The 19,350-nt window shown below is 35.5% G+C and overlaps 1 protein-coding gene across 6 annotated transcripts in view; it reads right to left on the bottom strand.

The window, feature by feature from the left end:
- MYOM1 (myomesin 1) overlaps window positions 1-19,350 on the bottom strand; it is an 85,714-nt gene that overhangs the window by 43,411 nt on the left and 22,953 nt on the right. For all 6 annotated transcript variants that reach the window (XM_072411368.1, XM_072411370.1, XM_072411366.1 and 3 more), the window contains 13 exons: window positions 17,857-18,014; window positions 17,518-17,610; window positions 14,175-14,263; window positions 14,030-14,089; window positions 13,664-13,828; window positions 12,050-12,211; window positions 8,673-8,814; window positions 8,200-8,399; window positions 7,469-7,525; window positions 5,190-5,314; window positions 3,653-3,836; window positions 3,316-3,490; window positions 1,727-1,848 (listed from right to left, as the gene is read on the bottom strand). In XM_072411368.1, the coding sequence (XP_072267469.1) occupies window positions 1,727-1,848; window positions 3,316-3,490; window positions 3,653-3,836; window positions 5,190-5,314; window positions 7,469-7,525; window positions 8,200-8,399; window positions 8,673-8,814; window positions 12,050-12,211; window positions 13,664-13,828; window positions 14,030-14,089; window positions 14,175-14,263; window positions 17,518-17,610; window positions 17,857-18,014 (1,732 nt within the window). The remainder of the gene's footprint in view (window positions 1-1,726; window positions 1,849-3,315; window positions 3,491-3,652; window positions 3,837-5,189; window positions 5,315-7,468; window positions 7,526-8,199; window positions 8,400-8,672; window positions 8,815-12,049; window positions 12,212-13,663; window positions 13,829-14,029; window positions 14,090-14,174; window positions 14,264-17,517; window positions 17,611-17,856; window positions 18,015-19,350) is intronic.

Raw genomic sequence — 19,350 nt, forward strand, 5'->3', positions numbered from 1 at the left:
GTTAATGTATTGTACATTCAGTTGTTCATAAAAGAGACAGTGAGCAATGGAGAAATGAGTTAATGCTTTAAAAGTTCCTCCCTTTGCTCGGTGTCTTGAACAAAGCAACAAAGAACACAATAAACATGCACATATTTTGCTGATGACAAAGAAGAGAAATATATTAAAATTATAGAAGGGTCAAATGGATGCAGACATTAATTGAAGAAATACTTATCAGCATCGCACAGACTGAAAATTAGTTTTATGAGTGATCACTTGTATTTATGAGTGATGGCCTTGTATTTGTGCGGCATTGAATTAACATACACTTTTCTATCACCAGTTAATAAACTGCATACTTTGTAAAACTTTAACAGGATCTACCTAATATATTTAAGGCAGTTATACTATTTCCTAAAGTTATATTTGCAGTATGATTATAATTCCCAGTCCATCTGGCAAATACTGAACACACCTGAATGAACACATGATAATACCTGCATGAAGTGACATGATAAACACAGATGCTAGGATTTCATAAAGGCTATATTACCCATATAATCAATCTATGAACATTCCATATGCTTGGTATACTGGAAAACCTGCAGAGCTATAAGGCACATAATGCAATAATTTCCTGTTGCATTATCAGAATATCATTACCAGCAATAGTTTCTAAGAAATTACCTTACTGTGGTACTTAGGCTGGGTATATAGGTTGGTGCAGAATTCAGGCATACTTCCATATGTAAGAACACATGAGCAGAAGTAGAGGACTAATCAAAAAATGATCCTATGTTCTGCACCATCTGCTGGAACTATGGTCTTTTTATCCTGGTACTGTGTTCTGCTCCTGGAAACAGGAAGTAGCCACCTGATTTTTGCTATCAGCCACTATGGTCTTTATGATGACCTTATTGATCAAAAAAGCCTTATATGTATATCCTGCAGATTCTGTTTTCACATTGTTTGCAAAGACCTACAATACCTATTCCACATTTCACTATCCAGTGACAGGAAGTCATTTTTTAACCCATACATACACTTATACATTAAAACTGAGACCAAGAGGAGCACAGAACGGCTCTTCTATATAAACTGTTATCAAATAGCAATTTTTCAATTGCTCTCTGGGACTACAAAATATATCTCCACTGTTATGTTATGGAAAAGAGAAGCCTGTGTTCCACAATCCCAAACATTCCCTATCAAAATTCACTTGCTGAAAGTACTAAAGTACTGTGTTTGTTCTTTTTAAATATGTCTGCAATGCAGCACAAAATACAAGAAACAGTAAATGAACTTCATAACAAACATGTTCATATGAGTCTCATGCACTGTGGTGAACAATGTTAAAAACATGCAACTGTGTTGATTAGAAACAAGATTATGGGTAAGTACAGTACGGTAACAGTGTACAAACAGAAGTAAAAAGCCTGGATTACCATCCACATGGATACCAAAGGATGAGGAGATGGTGCCCTGCTATGGTGGGTAATATAAAATACAAGGAGAGGTGGTGGAATGTGTACAGAGGTAACATCAAGAATTAACAGTGACTGGATTGTGATGGAGTATTAAAAAAATAACAGGTAGGAAATCAGTATCTGAAATGGTGATGTTGGTGATACTGCAAAGCAATAGCAATGATTTATTTAAAAAATCATTATAGATATTATGAGAAAAGCAAATGGAAACATAAAGAAGAAAATTGCTTTTGGAAATTGTAGTTGTTGTGACTTACCAATGGCAGCTTTGACTTGAATCGCCTCAGAATCAGAGGAGTAGTCACTGAGTCCTGCTGCATTCACAGCACGGACCCGGAAGATGTAATTTTCACCGGTGATAAGGCCATGACAAATAAATCTGTGCATAGCAGACAAATAACATGTACTCATCTAAATCATGCAAACTTATACAGCATTAAATTGTGTTTTTTGTATAAAAAAAGTTAAAATGTACATTTGTGTATTCTATTGTCAATTTATAAATTGTAAAGATAGAAGTATATTTCCCCAAGCTTACCTGATACTAAGTAAATAACTTATGTAATTTGATTTTTTGATACCCAAATCTATTTATAAACTAAATTATGTAGAGATAGTATACATTTTGTCTGCATACGTATAGTAACTTTATGGATTTTTATTTACAATTTATTATTAGAGCAGCATCCTGTGAGGTATTTAATAAATTCTGTGAAATAAACTAATAATAATTTTAAATAAGTATATATGTAAATGTTAAACATGATATTTAGACCTTAATATATGCCCAATGACTCTAATTATCACATTTCTGGGCCCCCAAAGGAATCCTAAATATGAACTGCAGCTGGCCCGCCAGCTACTGCTACTTCAATTCCGGGCATCACTCGCGTCTATAGACCAGCGGGCTCTTTGCCTATGTGTGGCCCCGCATTGGACTGTTTTATAGACGGAAATAATGCTGTGAATTTTAGTAGCGGTGCTACTTCAATGAAGAGGGAGTTCCAGCGGCGGCCCACTCATAAGATTTAGCTCCGCATTGGCTGTGTATGGCATTTCCAGCATTCCCCCTCAGTAGTACTTTTCCTTGCTACTCCAAGGCATGGACTTGAATGGTTGGATTTTCATAGAATAATATTGTTATTATTATTGTTAGCCTGTACAAAAAGGTCACCATTGAAATTTAACTCAGAAGGTTACAAATAGAGGAGGAATAAGATTGTTTCCTAAATAAACTTTAAAAAAAAAAAATGCTTCTTTCTCTATTATAGGCTTGTTCCAGAATGAATGTGAAGCAAAACCTCTTTGTTTCCATATGAAAAGAGTTTATATATATTAAGAAGGAAAAATTTCCTCAATTTTTTCAATAAACTTCAAGGTTGGCCCAAGTTTTTAATTTTGGCCCTCTGTGTATTTGAGTTTGACACCCCTGATCTACAATATATGCAATTATTTTTTTTACAAGAAAACATTTAATACTGCCAATTGATTCCCAGAGAATTGTAGGTTTTTTAAAAAAAAAAGTTTAAGGCTTTTTACAACAAAAGAAACAAAGTAAATAAGTAAAACAATAAGCTCCAATTGCTGGTTTAAGAAGAGAATACAAAATATCAATTCGCAATATTTCATATTTACTTAATAAATAAAAAGTGTGTCCAAAAAAAAAAAAAAAAAAAAGCATTGCTTTCTATTTATATTTATCCCTATACTTGAATACTGGTGTTGAGAGGCTTCCTCCACCTTGTAACTGTATGTACATAAACTATGTGACTTGTGTCTGGAATTCACTGCGTTATTTGCAAATATGACCCGCTGAAATCTACCATGAAATATGTAATTATCTTACCTGCAGCCTTTCACTGGGTTATTGTTGCATGGTTCCCATTGGCCCGATCCTGCGATGCTGGCCTCAACATAGTATCCCACCAACTCTCTGGAATCCTTAGATTCTGACCATGTAACAACCACCGAAGTGTCTGTATTTCTTGTGGGTACAATATTACTGGGAGCCTTAGGGATATCTAGAAAATGCATAGATACACAAGAACTCAGGAGATACATAGGTCAAGAGTGTGTCCATATATTTTACACTTTTAATGCTCATTACAAATGTACAAATACAAATTGTGACATAATATTCTTGCTCAAGGTAATCCTGTATTTGATTTGTTTAGCACACTTACCAAGTTTGTCACCTACAACTGTAGACTCTGTAGCTTCCGAGGGCTCTCCGACACCGGCAGAATTGCAGGAACGCACTCTGAAGCTGTAGGACTTTCCTTCAGCCAGATCAAACAGAGCGAACCGTGGAGACTTGACTGGGATCTCTGTATTGACTCTCTGCCAATTCTCTGTGCCAGCCACACTCTGCAATGCAATTATTATTTGAAATATTATGGCTGCAATTTAGTTAAAGTGTATATTTAACATATTTTTCTGAAGGTGAACCTGTGTATAACATAAAAACTTATGTACAGTAGTTTTAAACCCTCCCTATGAATTGCAAAAGTAAACTGGAAAGAATAATTGTTATATAAGTGAAATTACAAAGTTACAGAATACCTTTCATGGTCAGTGAGAAATGTATACCTTGTACAAAAAATCAAACTAAAGGCCTTTCTTCATACTGGCATGTTTTATAAGCTTATAAACAGCCTAGTCATACTGGCTCATTGTTTCCAAAATATCCCCTGGATCTTTTTAGCCTGTGTTCACTTACAATGGAAGCCAGTGGGAACACATGTTTAATGTAGCATTTTGCATACATTTCATAGGGTTTTTTTCAATTGTTTATGTTACTTCCAGGAGGACTTCTTGCTTAAATTTGTATTATCTTTCCCTCTATCTTCAGAGCACACCTGTACTGTACAAATTAATTTTAAATAAAAAGTTATTGCTGCTTACCTGTCAGTCCTTTTATGGCCTCATAACCTAAAGGAAGATGCCCCTCAATGAAGTTATCTACTCTAAAATGCCAAAGTTCTGATGAAATTGCCTACTACGAAGAGATATCATGCCTCCAGTGCTAAAATCCAATTTTATTGTACAACAATAAACTTTCCTTCCTGGTGTCTAACCTAAATGATTTTTCTTGGTGCCTAATCTTAAGCCCTTCTTCTTAGTGCCTAAACCTAACCCCCTTTCCCAGTGCCTAATCTTAACTCCCAACCCTATTGTCTAACCTAGTAGAAGCTAAACTACCCAAAATTTAACCCCTAACACTAACCCACAGCTATCTGGCAGAAGCTCTGGCTTCTAGGTAGGACAGTTTGATAAATAGGGTATTTTGATGGAACACCAACACATTTTTTTGCAGCCACCTACTTGTGTATAGGTATGTGATCTCATGTATGGGCATTGTTCCTATCCATTTCTCTGCCAGTCTTCCAGTTTGGACATGCCTATCTCTTCTAATGCACAGCAATGAAATCTCATGCATGCACACAAAAAATACACAATGTAACCTTAATATGACTTAGGTACTATGTCTATGTCAAGAAAGTAGTGATGCAGGCTTTACATGAATCCTAGTGGTGCAAAAAACTCAAGCCGCCCCCACTGAACTAGTGCCGGGGAACCAAATTTTTCATTACCATATGGGGGATGCCACAACAAAAAAAAAAAACATTTGGGAGGTAAGCATATATATTTTCTTAAGACACAATGTGCTAAACCATCAATTCCCTCATTCTAGTACAATGTGTACAAATAGGATATCACCTTCTCCACATAGTACATAACACCTTCATGACCACGTAGACCTGGTGGCTTCCAGCTCAGCACCACATAGTTTTTGGTGGCTTCAGTCACAGTTAGATCAGATGGTGGTCCAGGTATAACCCCCTCTGCAGATGACAGACACAAGAATTCGTAAATAAAGGAAATGTCACAGTAACTAATTTGTTAGCACTCCTGTTTCACAATGCTTCTATTTCCAAAAATCTCTATCTACATGACAATTCATTGTTCTGCCTTTCCAGAATGAAAATGTTATACAGAATGTAAATAATTTACAAAGGAAAAGGAAATTATGTATAAACTGATTTTCCAATATGAAATGCTTGACACCTTTTACCTTATTAAAACCTCTTAAAACTTTATCTGCTTTTTTCATAATGGTTAGGACTTGGAGTATAAATAGAAGTACAGTCAGACAAACATGAAATAGTGCATTTCTTTATTTTGGTTTACATTTTTCAGGCAGCAAGTAGAATTTAGTACTGCCTAACTCCAGCTGAACTATCGTTATATAAAAAGAAACATCTGAAACTTCTCCATGCCAGGGAATAAGTCAAAGGGAATATTCCTTAATCATATAGCTCCCTCTAAAGTATCATTGTAGCAAGACAAGTCTGAAGGCAGCAAGCTTCTGCTGTGCTGTCACTTTAGATGATTTATACTCAGAAATCATTTCTCATACATTAAATATTCATATGTAAAATAGATATTGTATGCATGAAATTCAAAAGAAAAATCCAGCAATGAAAAACTAACAAACATTAAAAGCACAATTATATGTAAATGGAATAAAACATGTAAAGTCTTTAGATTGTGAGCCCTTTTGAGGAACAGATAGTGACATTACTGGACTTTGTACAGCGCTGCATAATATGTTGGTGCTATATAAATACTGTGTAGTAGTAGTAATAATAATAATAATAATAGTTTCCTTGTAAGATGTTGTCATCTGCTTAGATACATGCTAACTGTGACCTCTAGCATGTACTTTTATATTAGGAAACCTCAATGACTGATATGTGAGTTAAATGCAGTTGCAGTGCCTGCATGAAATTCATTTAATTTTTCAGCAACTTCTGTTGGTAGAACTAATGCCATGTCAGCACAAGTAGGTCTGGTTTAGCAATGTTGACAATAAAGAATATACTGCTCAAGGCTTCCAACCAATGTTCATAATTATTGAGCATAATAATAAAAGTGCTAATGTTACTTAGCATTAGGCAATACTTTAAATAACCATAGCACTTAGGTGACTGGTACGTGCCCATAATTAAAGGGATATGTTGGGCTCAGTTAATCAATATTTGTTTACAACATATACAGTAATATTATTATACTCATGTTCATACCCAATCTGTTTTGCCATTAGGAGTTAGCCATTCTGTAGCTGTTGGTTCTATAAACTGTTAGTTTTATCCCGTGTACACAGGAGAGTTAGTTAGTTTTATCCCGTTTACTTTGCCCAGAATAGGGAAATATTATACTGTATCCTGGCATCAGAGCTTGTTTTTGCCTTGTTCCTCCTTATTAAGATTTGATAAGATATGACAAACCCACCCACATCCATGTCCTGCAGTTTATGTGTCTGAAAAAGGCATGGGGACCCTTTAAATGTTACTAAATGGGCTTTGGTATGTGAGCATTTCACATGCAAATGGTGGATTCCTGCATATCAAGCACTACAAATAAAAAAAAACTATATTGGACATGCTATATATTTTTCCAAAAATTAATATTAAAATTGATATTTTTGCGGAGGGATTGAAAGACTCCTTTAACTGAAGGTAAACAGAGCATCAGATATGTACATAAAAAATATGCATTCAACAACAGCAAGTAAGTGTAATGCTCATAGGTGTCAGTTTGACCCCTACTGTAGTCTCTCACTTTGTGGGTAGGTTCAGACTTGCTGGGGAAGCAGGTGTTCCTGTGTGGCCCCCAGCTCTCCTTACCAGCCACTTGGCTATACACACTGCTGCATTTGCATATTTTGCAGTAAACAGCACCAGGCAGTACTGAACCACTCATTGCCACCTCTGTTCATTCTGCCCTCCTTCATTTTCTATGTTACTGCAGCTATAATCTACAAATAGCATCTCCCCAGAGACAGCGGTTCCCTGCCATACCTCATGGCCAATGTGAACATAACCTAAGTGCAATGTTAGTAGACCACACTTTTCAGAGCTGCTTCCAATATACAAAAATCCCTTCTTGAATGTCAAATCTATTTGCAAACAATTTATAAAAATCAATATCCTCACCTGTAGGTTCTTCTTCAGTTACAATTATTTGTCCAGTCCATGGAGCAGAGGGACGACCTAGAAAAAAATAGGAGTGAAAAAAGGTTAACTGATTGATCTAAACATATGTCCGAATTTTCTATACCTGAATTTTTTTGTTATAGGTTAAACTTTAGTTTATTTAAGCTTCATCTCATTCATACTTTCCAGCACTTTTCCCTTTAATTCTCCTCCCAGTCCATCCTTTTCCATCTTTTTTTCCCTTACTATTGTTAGTCTCTTCTTCTTTTCTCCCATTTGTATTTCTCATCCTTCATGATCCATTCTATATGTATAGATGACAAATTTCCTTTCCCATTAAAATGTGTTTGGTGTTCAATTGCTGTATAATTTACACATTTCATAAAAAGGTTTTTCATCCCCACCAACTCAAAGTTGTCTACCATGCACCAGATTTTTCATTCCTCTAATATATTTTGCTTTCAACGCCTACTTGAGAAGAATTCAGGCTACATGTCCTTATCATGAATTATTTTGCCTGCCAAGTAATACATAGCCCAATGTCTACTTGCTATTTATAACTCACTATTTTCATATCATCACACAATATTTTCATTAGGCTTGGCTCTCTTCAAGCAGTCCCTCTTCACTAGTGGGCCAAGCATTTAGTGTGCCATTGCCACCTATGATTTTTTTTATTTTTAGTACTTGCACAGGAGACAATGTGAGTTATCTTTAGATATATGTCTTACTTCTGATTCTAGCTCGGTCAGCAGGATCCAGAGCTGCTGCTGGCTCTGACACTCTGGAAGGTCTGCTGATTCCAGTTTTATTTACAGCTCTCACACGGAAAATGTAGGATCGTCCTTCAATTAATCCTGTCACTGGGAAGCGGGCAAACTTTACAGGTGTGTCATTACACTGGGTCCAGTGGCTGGTGCCAACTTCACATCTTGGGGGAATAATAAACATGAAATATTACACTGTATATACAGTAATTATAGGCAGATGTTTTATTATTGTAATTTCATGCTGATATAATTTGATTTGCAGGATCACAGGTACTAATATATATATATATATATATATATATATATATGTGTGTGTGTGTATAATAAAAAACAACTACAAAACATGCACCCATCTCTTATACTATCCATGGGCAGCGTAATAGGTACCTGTGGGAATGGAACTATAAGTATTTATAAATATTAGCATTATTAACCTGTCAATGAAATATCCCAGTATTTGGCTTCCACCATCCACAGCTGGCTGTTTCCAAGAGACAATTACGTAGTCCTTGTTAGCATCAAGACATTCAACATCTAGTGGTGCAGCTGGAGCTCCGGGTACTTCTGCCTCAGCATCTAGTGTAGAGAATAAGAAAATAAGAGAACAACACTGCACTGGTTTAAGAACAGACCAGAAATATGTCCTACACAATCAGGCAGTTGGTTTCCCCAGTACAGAGCAGTCCATATCATTCACATGGAAATCTTTAAAAGGAAATAGGAGTTTTACACTAGTATGGCAAGAAATAATTTCAATCATAGTTTATTGACATGTCAGTACCGTTACAGTTAATGTTGAAGGAATTTGTCTAGCTATTATTCCTTGTTTCTTTGTGCATAAAAAAAGCTGTGTCATGTTTTTTCTGGGTAACTTATCTAACATGTAGGGACCAAGGATGTTAAATTAGCATCTCAGCCAACAATCTGCCAATCATTAATGGTAATAAACATGCAAAAACTCTTATTCTACTGTTAAAGGATAACTGAAGTTTTTGTACGATGGATTATGTTTCCTTTTCTGTTCAAAAAAATTGAATAAGGTGAGTGAAAGGAGCTGATCAATTTTGCTGAGTCTTGAAGTTATTTTTTTTTTTTTTTGTACTTTTGGTATGTTTTGTAGATTATTGAATTGTTGATGTTGAAACTAGTTGTACTCTTCTTATCAGTAAACTGACTTCTGCTTCCCCCCTTTTTGCCTTGAAATTCTTCCTTTCCTCCCTACTTCCATAAAATTGTTACTTTAAAATATCTTGTTCTAAGAGAACCAAGGACATCTGTCATGTCTGCTAATTGTCTGTAGTTATTTGATCATGCACTGATCATGCCTTTGAACTGTTATATAAACTGTGTGCAAACAATAAAGTTTTGAGAATGATCTAACCACACATTAAATTGTGTGTGTTACATACTCTTCCAGCGCTGTAAACAGAAGCAATCAGAAAGAGGGAAAATTGATCTGGGATCAATAGGAGACCACCTTAACAGTAATTGTGTTGAAGCCAACGATGATTTAGGCTCTGGGGGAGTTTAGGGCACTGTTGGGAGCCAACACCCAGACTTTGTATTGGACTGAATGCAATGAGTGTTATACATTCCTCCAATGTACTAAACATGCTGTTGACTTTAGAGCCATGCCTTCCATTGAGAAATAGAAAATGTGCACCAAAGCAGCTGTTCTTATCTTTCAAACAGGCCAACCTTTTGTTCTTTTACAATTTCTTATATGCATTGAGTATTCTTGCCCAGACGATTTGAAAGTGTATCTATTTGTGTCTTTGTGGTGAAGGTTGCCTTTTCATATGTACTGCTGAACTTAGCATAGGTGTCGTTTTGGAACCTTCACTTATAGCCAAGAATGCCAGGCACTCCTGTGCCGTTTGTCTGCCAGACCATCAGCTGCTCCCTGTAACAGCTGACATGGAGATTAATTCTGTCCCCACACTACTTGAAATGTGATCCCACCACCTCTACTGAGGAGAAGCAACACTTTATTCAATTATAAAACCAGGCAACAAGTGGCACAAATATTTTCCTGTTACCTTTAACAATAGATATTATGCAACTACTCATTACTATTGCATATCTTTCCAAATCAAAATAATATTAAAGGCCAGAGACCTAATGGCACCATTGTGAGCTGGTGAGGGTATCATGTGTTCTGGCTAACAGATTGACGACACATATAGTTATGTTAACATTTCAGCGCTTCTGTCTGACAGATGACAGTAGCATGGCATTGCAGGGAGGTGTCACTGCATTCTTAGGCTTTTTGTGCTTGTACTTACTGCCAAGCAAGGGTTCATTTAACAAATATATTTGCATAGATAAAAACATTTGTCAGTATCATTTTAAAAAAAAAGTTAACTCAGTTTTTTATTTTTTGCCAATTTTTCCTGCTACATTTTCCTCCTTTTTATACCATAGTGACCACTGTCTTTGAGACAAAAATTAAGTTTACTTTTAGAGTTGCCATGAGAGGGTGAGGAGGAAACTTTTATTGGAAGCAAATGTTCTGGTGACAACTAAGGGGTCTATTTATAAAGCAGTAAATATGACCGTCACTGAAACATTCCCTGGTGAAATCCCTAGAAAAACAAATACTGCCAATGAAACACGTGAACCTGGAAGATTCTCCATCAGATTTACTGCTTTATTAATAAACACCTAAGATGGTAATTCCCCTCACTTCAGAATACAGGGAGACATCAGGAACCTGTTTTGTATCCAAGACTGGATTGAAATTTCCCAATAAAAACACCTAATACAATTCTAAAACATTCCCAGAATTTTGGGATATATACTTGTGGTAATAGATATACATTTTCCTGGCAACATTTGTAAAACAATAGTTTTTTTTGCACTAGAAATTCCAGAAAACAGACATCTCACAATACATAAAACAGCATCTGGAGAAGTGTTTAGAAGAGTCAACAAGGCTTTTAAAGATAGAAGAGAACCATCCTTACTGTAAAGCATTGAGGTGCATCTATGTATTGAATGTGAGTGAGTTACAGCCCCACATGGAATTAGTCAAAAGTGATTGCAGGGTAAATGCAGCATAAAATTAGAAATTATTAGACTTTCCAATGTGACAAATAGGGATGAGCAAGTGAGTTTTTAAAACTCGATTTTTCAGCGAATTCGGCCGTTCTCGCTTATCGATATTGTAAGCGAGAATAGCCGGTGAAAATTCGCCGATCGAGCCTAAATAAAAAAAAAAAAAAGATTGCGGGCTGTGTTGATCAATGAATGTGCCAGCTGCATTTATTGATCAGCTAAGTGTGCGATCCCTGGCACTAGAGGTTAAATGGGGACAGGTCTCCCCATTTAAAACTTCTAGTGCTCTCTGTTTGGCTGAAAGCTTTTCTCAGCCAATCAGGGAGCACTAGAAGTTTTGAAAGGGCAGACTTGTCCCCATTTAACTTCTAGTGCTGGGGATCGCAAACAGGATTCTCAGGGCTGCAAAAATGACTGCAGTCCTGAGAATCCACTGCGATCCCGGGGCACTAGAAGTTATTTAACCTCTAGTGCAGGGGATCTGCTCACTGAATGTGGCCGTGGCAAATCAGGCCTTCAGTAGCTGCTGCTGATAAGGGTGAAAGTTCTTGAGTGGCCATCACAATCTGTTGACCAACCCATCATTCACTTTGAGAAGATCTCAAACACTCAAAAATATTCAAAGATGTCCTTGGCTTGATACCTGATTGGCTGCTAATTGATTAGGTCAATACCTAATGGATAATTACACAACCATGGTAATGTGCAAAATAATATTTATATACCGTACCTAATAAAAGGAAAAATCTCTTACCCCTGACAAACACATAGGCACTGTATTGATCATAGTACTCTCCCATTACCACTCTCAATGTGTACAGGCCTTCATCTTCCTTATTGAGATGTCTGAGAGTCAGGGAGGCATGTTCTCCACTCCAGTGCGTGCTGACCCATTTATTAGGGGTAACCAGAACTCCTAAACACAACAAAGGACAAAATACACATCACATTATGTTCCACACGATAGGTAATCTTTATGTTAATGTTAACTATGTTTTATTAGGCAAAGAAAGGGTTGTACTGTAAAACATGTGGCAAAACAGTCTCAAGTAAAACCAGATGAGGAACAAAATTTATATAAATATTTATATATATATATATATATATATATATATATATATATATATATATATATATATATATATATATATATATATACATATATATAGAACAAATTGTAAGCAATATCCCTTGCAAGCGAAGGCAGAAATTGTCTCTGTGGTTTTAAGAGATCCAGGCAAAATAACACCGGCATCAATGAACAGTAGGAGAAGACAGAAGAAAGGAATAAAGTGAGATTTGGATCTGAGGAATAACTAGAAAATATAAACCTAAAATGATCATTTGTGATCAGAAACTGACATCACTTATAAGCTGTTGTAGATGTTGTTTACGTAGGTAGACATTTTTTTAGAATAAATGTAAGAATGTAAAAAACATTGAACATTGTGTGGGGATGTCCATTATTTGTTAAATCTATGTGCTGGCATCAGCCAGGAGTACTTCCCAAAAATCACTAGCTAATTAGAGCACTCAGATAGAGCACCCATTGACTGACAGATGTTAGGGAGCAACCCCAGCTAAATGTGGATAATAATAGTTTTGCTGGTAGATGAGTGCACAGTGGTAACTAGATAAATATGTTAGGGAAAAATCAACTATTTTTATACTGGTTATGCATTCATTAACTAGTATTTGGGCATCTATTTACCAGGGGGGCTTACTTGATTATAGTAGCCAGAGGAGTTTTGGGTTACCCTTTTGCTATATTGAGATGCACAACAAGCATAAAACTGAAATGTGGGAAGTGGGGCCTAAATAATTCTTGTAAAAGTATAACATGCTGTTGAAGTTATTCAGAAAAGATGATTCATGGACTGAACATGCATTACAACAAGTTTAGTAAAGGCAAGGTCTATTAAGGATTGAATTTGGGGTTACAGTATTTGGATGGAACATTGAACCATGCAGTTATAGAGCCCAGAGAAATGAGATATTACTGGGTTATACAAGTGTAGAATGGGAGAGTAGGAAATGAGCTGCCTAGATTTAAGAGGGGAAATAAAGATGTTTAATAAGAGCACTGGACCATAAAAGAAGAGAAGCAGTGAGAGATGAGTGGACAGTTCATCAAGAAAAGGAGACTGAGTAGTAGTTATGTAGAAGGTGAAAAAAATATGTTCTAGGTAATATAATTGGAAACTGTAGTGTAAAAGTGATGGTATTGATATTATAGATCCAATAAGACTGAAGTGCAAATGTGTCAGTAGTACATGTTATACTGCAAAAATAGTCTGTATAAGAACAGGGAATCTCTTCAGAGCCATACGATAGTATAGGATTCATAAAGTAAAAAAATGTTTCCTACCATTTCGGTACCACTGGATTTCTGGCTGGAACCGTTTTATTTGTGGGTGGACAACAACTGTGGAACCCAGACTCAGTGTATCACCTTCTTTTCCAAAGGAAACTCCAAATGGGTCAATAAAGTTAATATCGAACTTGGAAGCAAATCCATATGGAGTAATAACAACTACAAAGAGAAAATGGTGCAAAGAACCAGTAATCAGTTACCTCATACATTCACATGGCAAAGTTTAGACAAATGCTACAAATGCTACATTTAACGTTTTTCCCCCCCAACAACAAAGTAGTTGCACATTTCAGCATCCCCAGAAACTGTTTTGATACCCCAGCTTTTTACTCTACAGGAAAATAACTGATTTCTACTTACAGCTGAATGGCTCGCTTTTTGGAATTGTTAAAGGTGTCACATCCAGTTCTCCTTTATATCCTGTTAGAAACCAACAAACAATAAATGAAAAACTCAGCAAAATTAAATATCTATAAGCAAAGGTATTGAATTGAAAAAAACTTACTCTTCACAACAAGAGAAGCATATGCGGAATTCTCTCCTTTCACATTCATTGCTGATGCATGGTATTGAGCAGTATCCTCAAAGTCACAGCTGTAGAAAGAAGAACAATACAATTACACCTGTGAGCTTAAACTTATAATTAACTTAAAGAAAGATTTAAGTTAATTGGTTTCATACATGGTGTGTGGTGCTACACGCCTCTTCTGTTCTCTCCTTGTAAATTTAGCTAAAATGTATAAAAAAGGACTCTGATCTTTTGTACATAGGTAAAGGGGCCTCAATGGCCCTCCTGTGCTCATTGGCTGCATGGTCATAAAAAAATAATATTCTTCTATATGATTTTTATCACCAGTTAACCCTTTTACTAGATGCATTCTCTGTAAAGGAAAGTAGAATGAACGTAGACTATGAAGATGTAGGTCTGTATTTTTGGTTCTTAGTTCATAGGGAGAGCCTGATAAGTTTTATGTTCATATAAATATGTTCTGCATAAGAAAAAGTGACAGCAAGTTTTTTTATTGCTTGTTTGTTTTTAATTGCTACTGTTTCCACTAGAGAGAGATTTGCTCCTTTGTTCCATAAGTCCAACAGTGATTAAGGAACCCTCCCTAAAGTAATGGGATATCTTAATTTTAACAACTCTCATTATAACAGGTTTCCTCATTAGGACCTTTTGCTTATCTAGGTACCCAATGATGGGGTATTCACACCCCTATCCAAAAAACAACAATCAGTCTGCACAAATCTCCTTATTGGTAACAAAGAAAGCAAAAAAAAAAAAAAAACTGGTACAGGTTCTAATCATTCTGTACTCTACACAAAACATCAAACATATGTTTGATGTTTTGTGTAGAGTACAAAGTGATGTTCCACTTAAGAAGAATATTGTGTCTGGTCTTTGGTTAGGTTATGAAAAGTTAAAAAGGAATTTGAGTTCCATATTATATTGTACATAATTTAGGATTATCACATGTAAAGATCACATCAATCCCATATTACCACCCATGTACATTACAAGAGTTAAATGCTGATAGACTGAGTATACTGGAATTACTTCCCAATATTAAAATACATCACATTCTTGGCCATACACAGCTTTATATAAACAGAAATATTTGGCATCCATTTAGGATTGACTGCAATCACCTTCTAATTAAAGGAAAGATGACCCATGAGTTGTGGAAAGATAAGAAATAGCTAATAAATGTTTATTATGCTGCACCAATTCATGTACATTATGTTGCACCAAAGTATTTTAATCTTTTGATAGCTCAAAAAAAATAAAAAAATAAAAAGTAAAATGTTGAAATTTCTTGTAAAATCAGAAAAGTACATATGTCAGATGTTATCAAGTATATACTTCAAAAGACCGGTGTGCACTTGAACAGCCAATTATATGAGGAAGACAAAGCTCTATTTTTTTAATTCCCATTTTGATATATGCATGTTGATGTTGAAAAAGCACAGTTTAAATCATCTTGCTTGTCCCAATGCTTCCCTTTCCCCTTAATGGGATATTGTGCCCTAAGCCAAGAAGTACACTATATGAGCCCTGTTTCGGCTTTAAACAAATCTTAATATTTAAACTTTTCTTATCTGACAAAGGACAGTTATTATCAATAATTAATAAAAATTAATTTTAACTAAACATTTTATGATATATATCATTATGAACTCAGTAGTAAGTAATTGTAAGCACTGTATCAAGTAATACGTCCAGATAAAAATACAAATGTACATAAAGTCTTCATTAACAAGCTAATATTACTGAAAAGTGAACATATACATAGCAAAAATGAATAATAAAATGAGAGCGCTACCTACATGCACACAGGATAAGATAACAAAACAACTAGTAATAAATAACACTTACAATGTGGTAATAGAAAAAAATTTCTTAAATGTGACTAACAGTAGTGTCAGGCTTTAACAAGTTCAAAAAGTGTAAATCATGTTCACTTTTATAGTGACTTTTCACTTAATTTAAAAGTAAATGAGGTGAAACAAAGTGAACATTCACCCAAAATAATCCATTGTACAAGGAAAAGTCTTTAGTAAATTACCCCACCATATATAGTGGTGTAACTCACCACAAAGAACTACAATCTGCCATTTACATGAAATTCCTAATTCCTCTCTAAATTTCATTTATATATCCAAATCACTGAAATATAATAAAAAATAAATGTTATTGTATTTATTTACTATAACATTCTAGAATATATGCTAGTATTATTACCAAAGTAATTAGATTTTTAGTACCCATTGCCAACTGTTAATCAGACAAACAGGATGGGAACTCGCCTATTTGTTTAAAAATACATTAAAAAAAAAACAATATTCCCTGGTGAAAATCAATTACTGCTATTGAAACACAGGGATCTGGAGGATTCCCAATAAGGATGTCTGATTCCCTGTTTTATAAACAGAGCTCGATGTTACAAAATGGAAGACTATACTGAAAACATTTAGAGGAAACTGAAAATAGGATAATATATAATATATGTATAGGATAATGATTACATAAATTTTTAAATAGGTAATATGCAAAAATTCCAGACACTACAGTAAAAAAGGTAGAATACTTTTGGCAGCCCACTTAGCCTATTTGGAAGCATCGCATTTACACTAGAACAGATACTATTACATTCCCTGCCCATGTGACAATTGCAATGTAATCTGCTGACATGCTAACATTATACGTTGAGTATTTTAATTATATGCACAGGGCTAATACATAAAGCACACCAAAAAACTAGAGTAGCATTCTCATTTTAAAAAAAAATATCAAATAAGCAAATCACATTAGTGCCTGAACTGAACAATGGTTGCATCTTGGCAAAGGACTGGTAACTGATGTTGCATATCTGTCTGTACATGAAAGCAATCCCTGTATCCCTACTGAGCCCTGTTGGTCCTAGGCCTAGAAAGAAGCATCGGCCTTTACCTAAATTAATATTTATCCCCATCCCTGCCATTCAGCTGTCAAATGCCAAAGCTTCCACTGCCACTGTAAGACTTTTGGTTTGTCTTGGCACCCTTATCATAGATGACTACATGTAAGGTGCAAAGTTTTCCATGGAATCAATGATAAACATAGGATACATTTATTCTGGCAGTGTAAGTAATTGAGAGGTGACAGCAGTCTGTGGGAAAACAAATCTGTTAATCTTTTATAATCTGTGTACTAGAATGTGCATCACAATGTAACATTGCACATGTGCCTTAACTAACAATAATACCTAATAGGCAACAGTACAAACACAGGGGCCCATAACATTCAAGATTGTTTTTTCTTTCCCTTGTATGTTACAGAGACAAGTTGATCTTTTCTTGGTACTCACTTATAAATCTCCAATGAGTGAAGACCATATGAACCTTCAATTTTGTATTTATCAGGATGAGCTTGAACATTGATAGGAACGTTATTCTTATACCTGTATAAAAGACACAGTAGACAGGAATGAGTCACGTATGAACCTATCTTATACAATGGTCGCATTCAATAGCATTGAAGTAAACAAAGGGGTTATTCATTCATCATATATGGAATATGGGGACTTGGTTTAGCAATCTATTGACTGAACTACAGGTTTAATTCAACACAGGACAAAAAAATAAATTTCCAAGGAACAAAAACATTAAGGCAAATTTGGTGGTATCAGCGCCCATTTGGAACATACCATGTGACTCTTGGCTCTGGCCATCCACTCACTGTGCAATGAAATTTTACAGTCTGTGTCTCCCAAATGGTGTGTGAACGAGGTTTAATGATGTAGACGGGAGGGTGTAGCAGTGTGTCTTCATTTATCTTTTTGTGAAACTCTTCAGTGTCATCTATCTGGAATACAGCAAGTTACATTTGATGGCAATAATATGCAGAATTAATGATTTGTGAAAATATGTCAATAACAAATAAAGATGAATAAAGTGAGCACAACATTTTGGTAATTCTATCCTATCCATAAGGTACCTTCCCTTTTTATTCTTGGTAACAGGACATTTAGGGCCCTATTTATAAATTATTCCTCTGTCATTTCACTCATAATATTTGTTTGTTTCCTATTCATTTCCTAATGTGACAGCTGTGCACATTTGACTGGCCATTAGGATGAAGAATGAATGATTGTTTTATAGGGACAAGGGCAAATTTTAGACAAATTACCTGGAAGAATAATTTATAAATACAGCCCTTAGATTGACAGGGGCAAAGACAGAAACACAAATCTGATGGTGGTTCTAACTTGCAAATCTAAAAAAAAAGTTTTTGCTGTTAAGGCTGGTACACATAGACATTTTTTTAGTTCTGATCTGATTTTCACTCTGATGAAACAATCAGATTTGAAGTGAAAAGTCAAAGGAATTTATCACACAACTGACCTTAAGATACCAATTTTTTTTGGGTTATCTGCTGTAGATAGATCAGATGTGTTGGTAAATATCTATCTACAGCACACAAGCTGTGTACCGTGTAGAAACAATCAGGTACATGCAATTTGAATTCTATTCACTTTCTTTTTAAATGTTCAAAGTGAATATTAATTGGGTCAGCTGCTTGGTCGGTCGAGAGCAACAATATACTTGTAGAATATGGCACCAACGTACTGCAATGTGTATGCAGCTGCCCTGTAGCAATGACAGGTTCAGGGGGCTGCCGTCACCGCATCCTCAGAAGGTGCCATCCCCATCGCTGATGGCACAGTGTACCTGATGGCTTTGGAATGCCATTGATAATGCAACTCCTGCATATGCACTATGGCCCTGGCACACAGTGCAGCTATAACACCAAGACACTGGGAGCCAGGGCTTTATTTTGGACAAAAAAGACATTTTATGTCTTTTGTCAAATAGCATTACCTCCTGATTTTTTGTTTTTCTAAATGTAGGTCTACATTAGGTGCAAATATAGTTTATTAAGTACTCTATAACCTGCTTGGCTTCCTGCAGCAGATTTATTACAGAAATATTCACATACATAAATGCCTGGGATAAAACATATTTAAAGACTGTAGCTTGGAATTGCTCAACAGCTGTGCAATGTAACACTGTAACTGTTTCCAAAGATAGATTTCAAATGCCATGCAGTTTTACAGAAGATATAAATGTGCACTGTGGCCCACTAATTCCTATCTGCTCTGATTTCATTATTCAGAGCATCACTTTCTTACACATAATTC

Source organism: Pyxicephalus adspersus, chromosome 5 (assembly GCF_032062135.1).
Source record: "Pyxicephalus adspersus chromosome 5, UCB_Pads_2.0, whole genome shotgun sequence".
Classification (NCBI taxonomy): domain Eukaryota; kingdom Metazoa; phylum Chordata; class Amphibia; order Anura; family Pyxicephalidae; genus Pyxicephalus; species Pyxicephalus adspersus.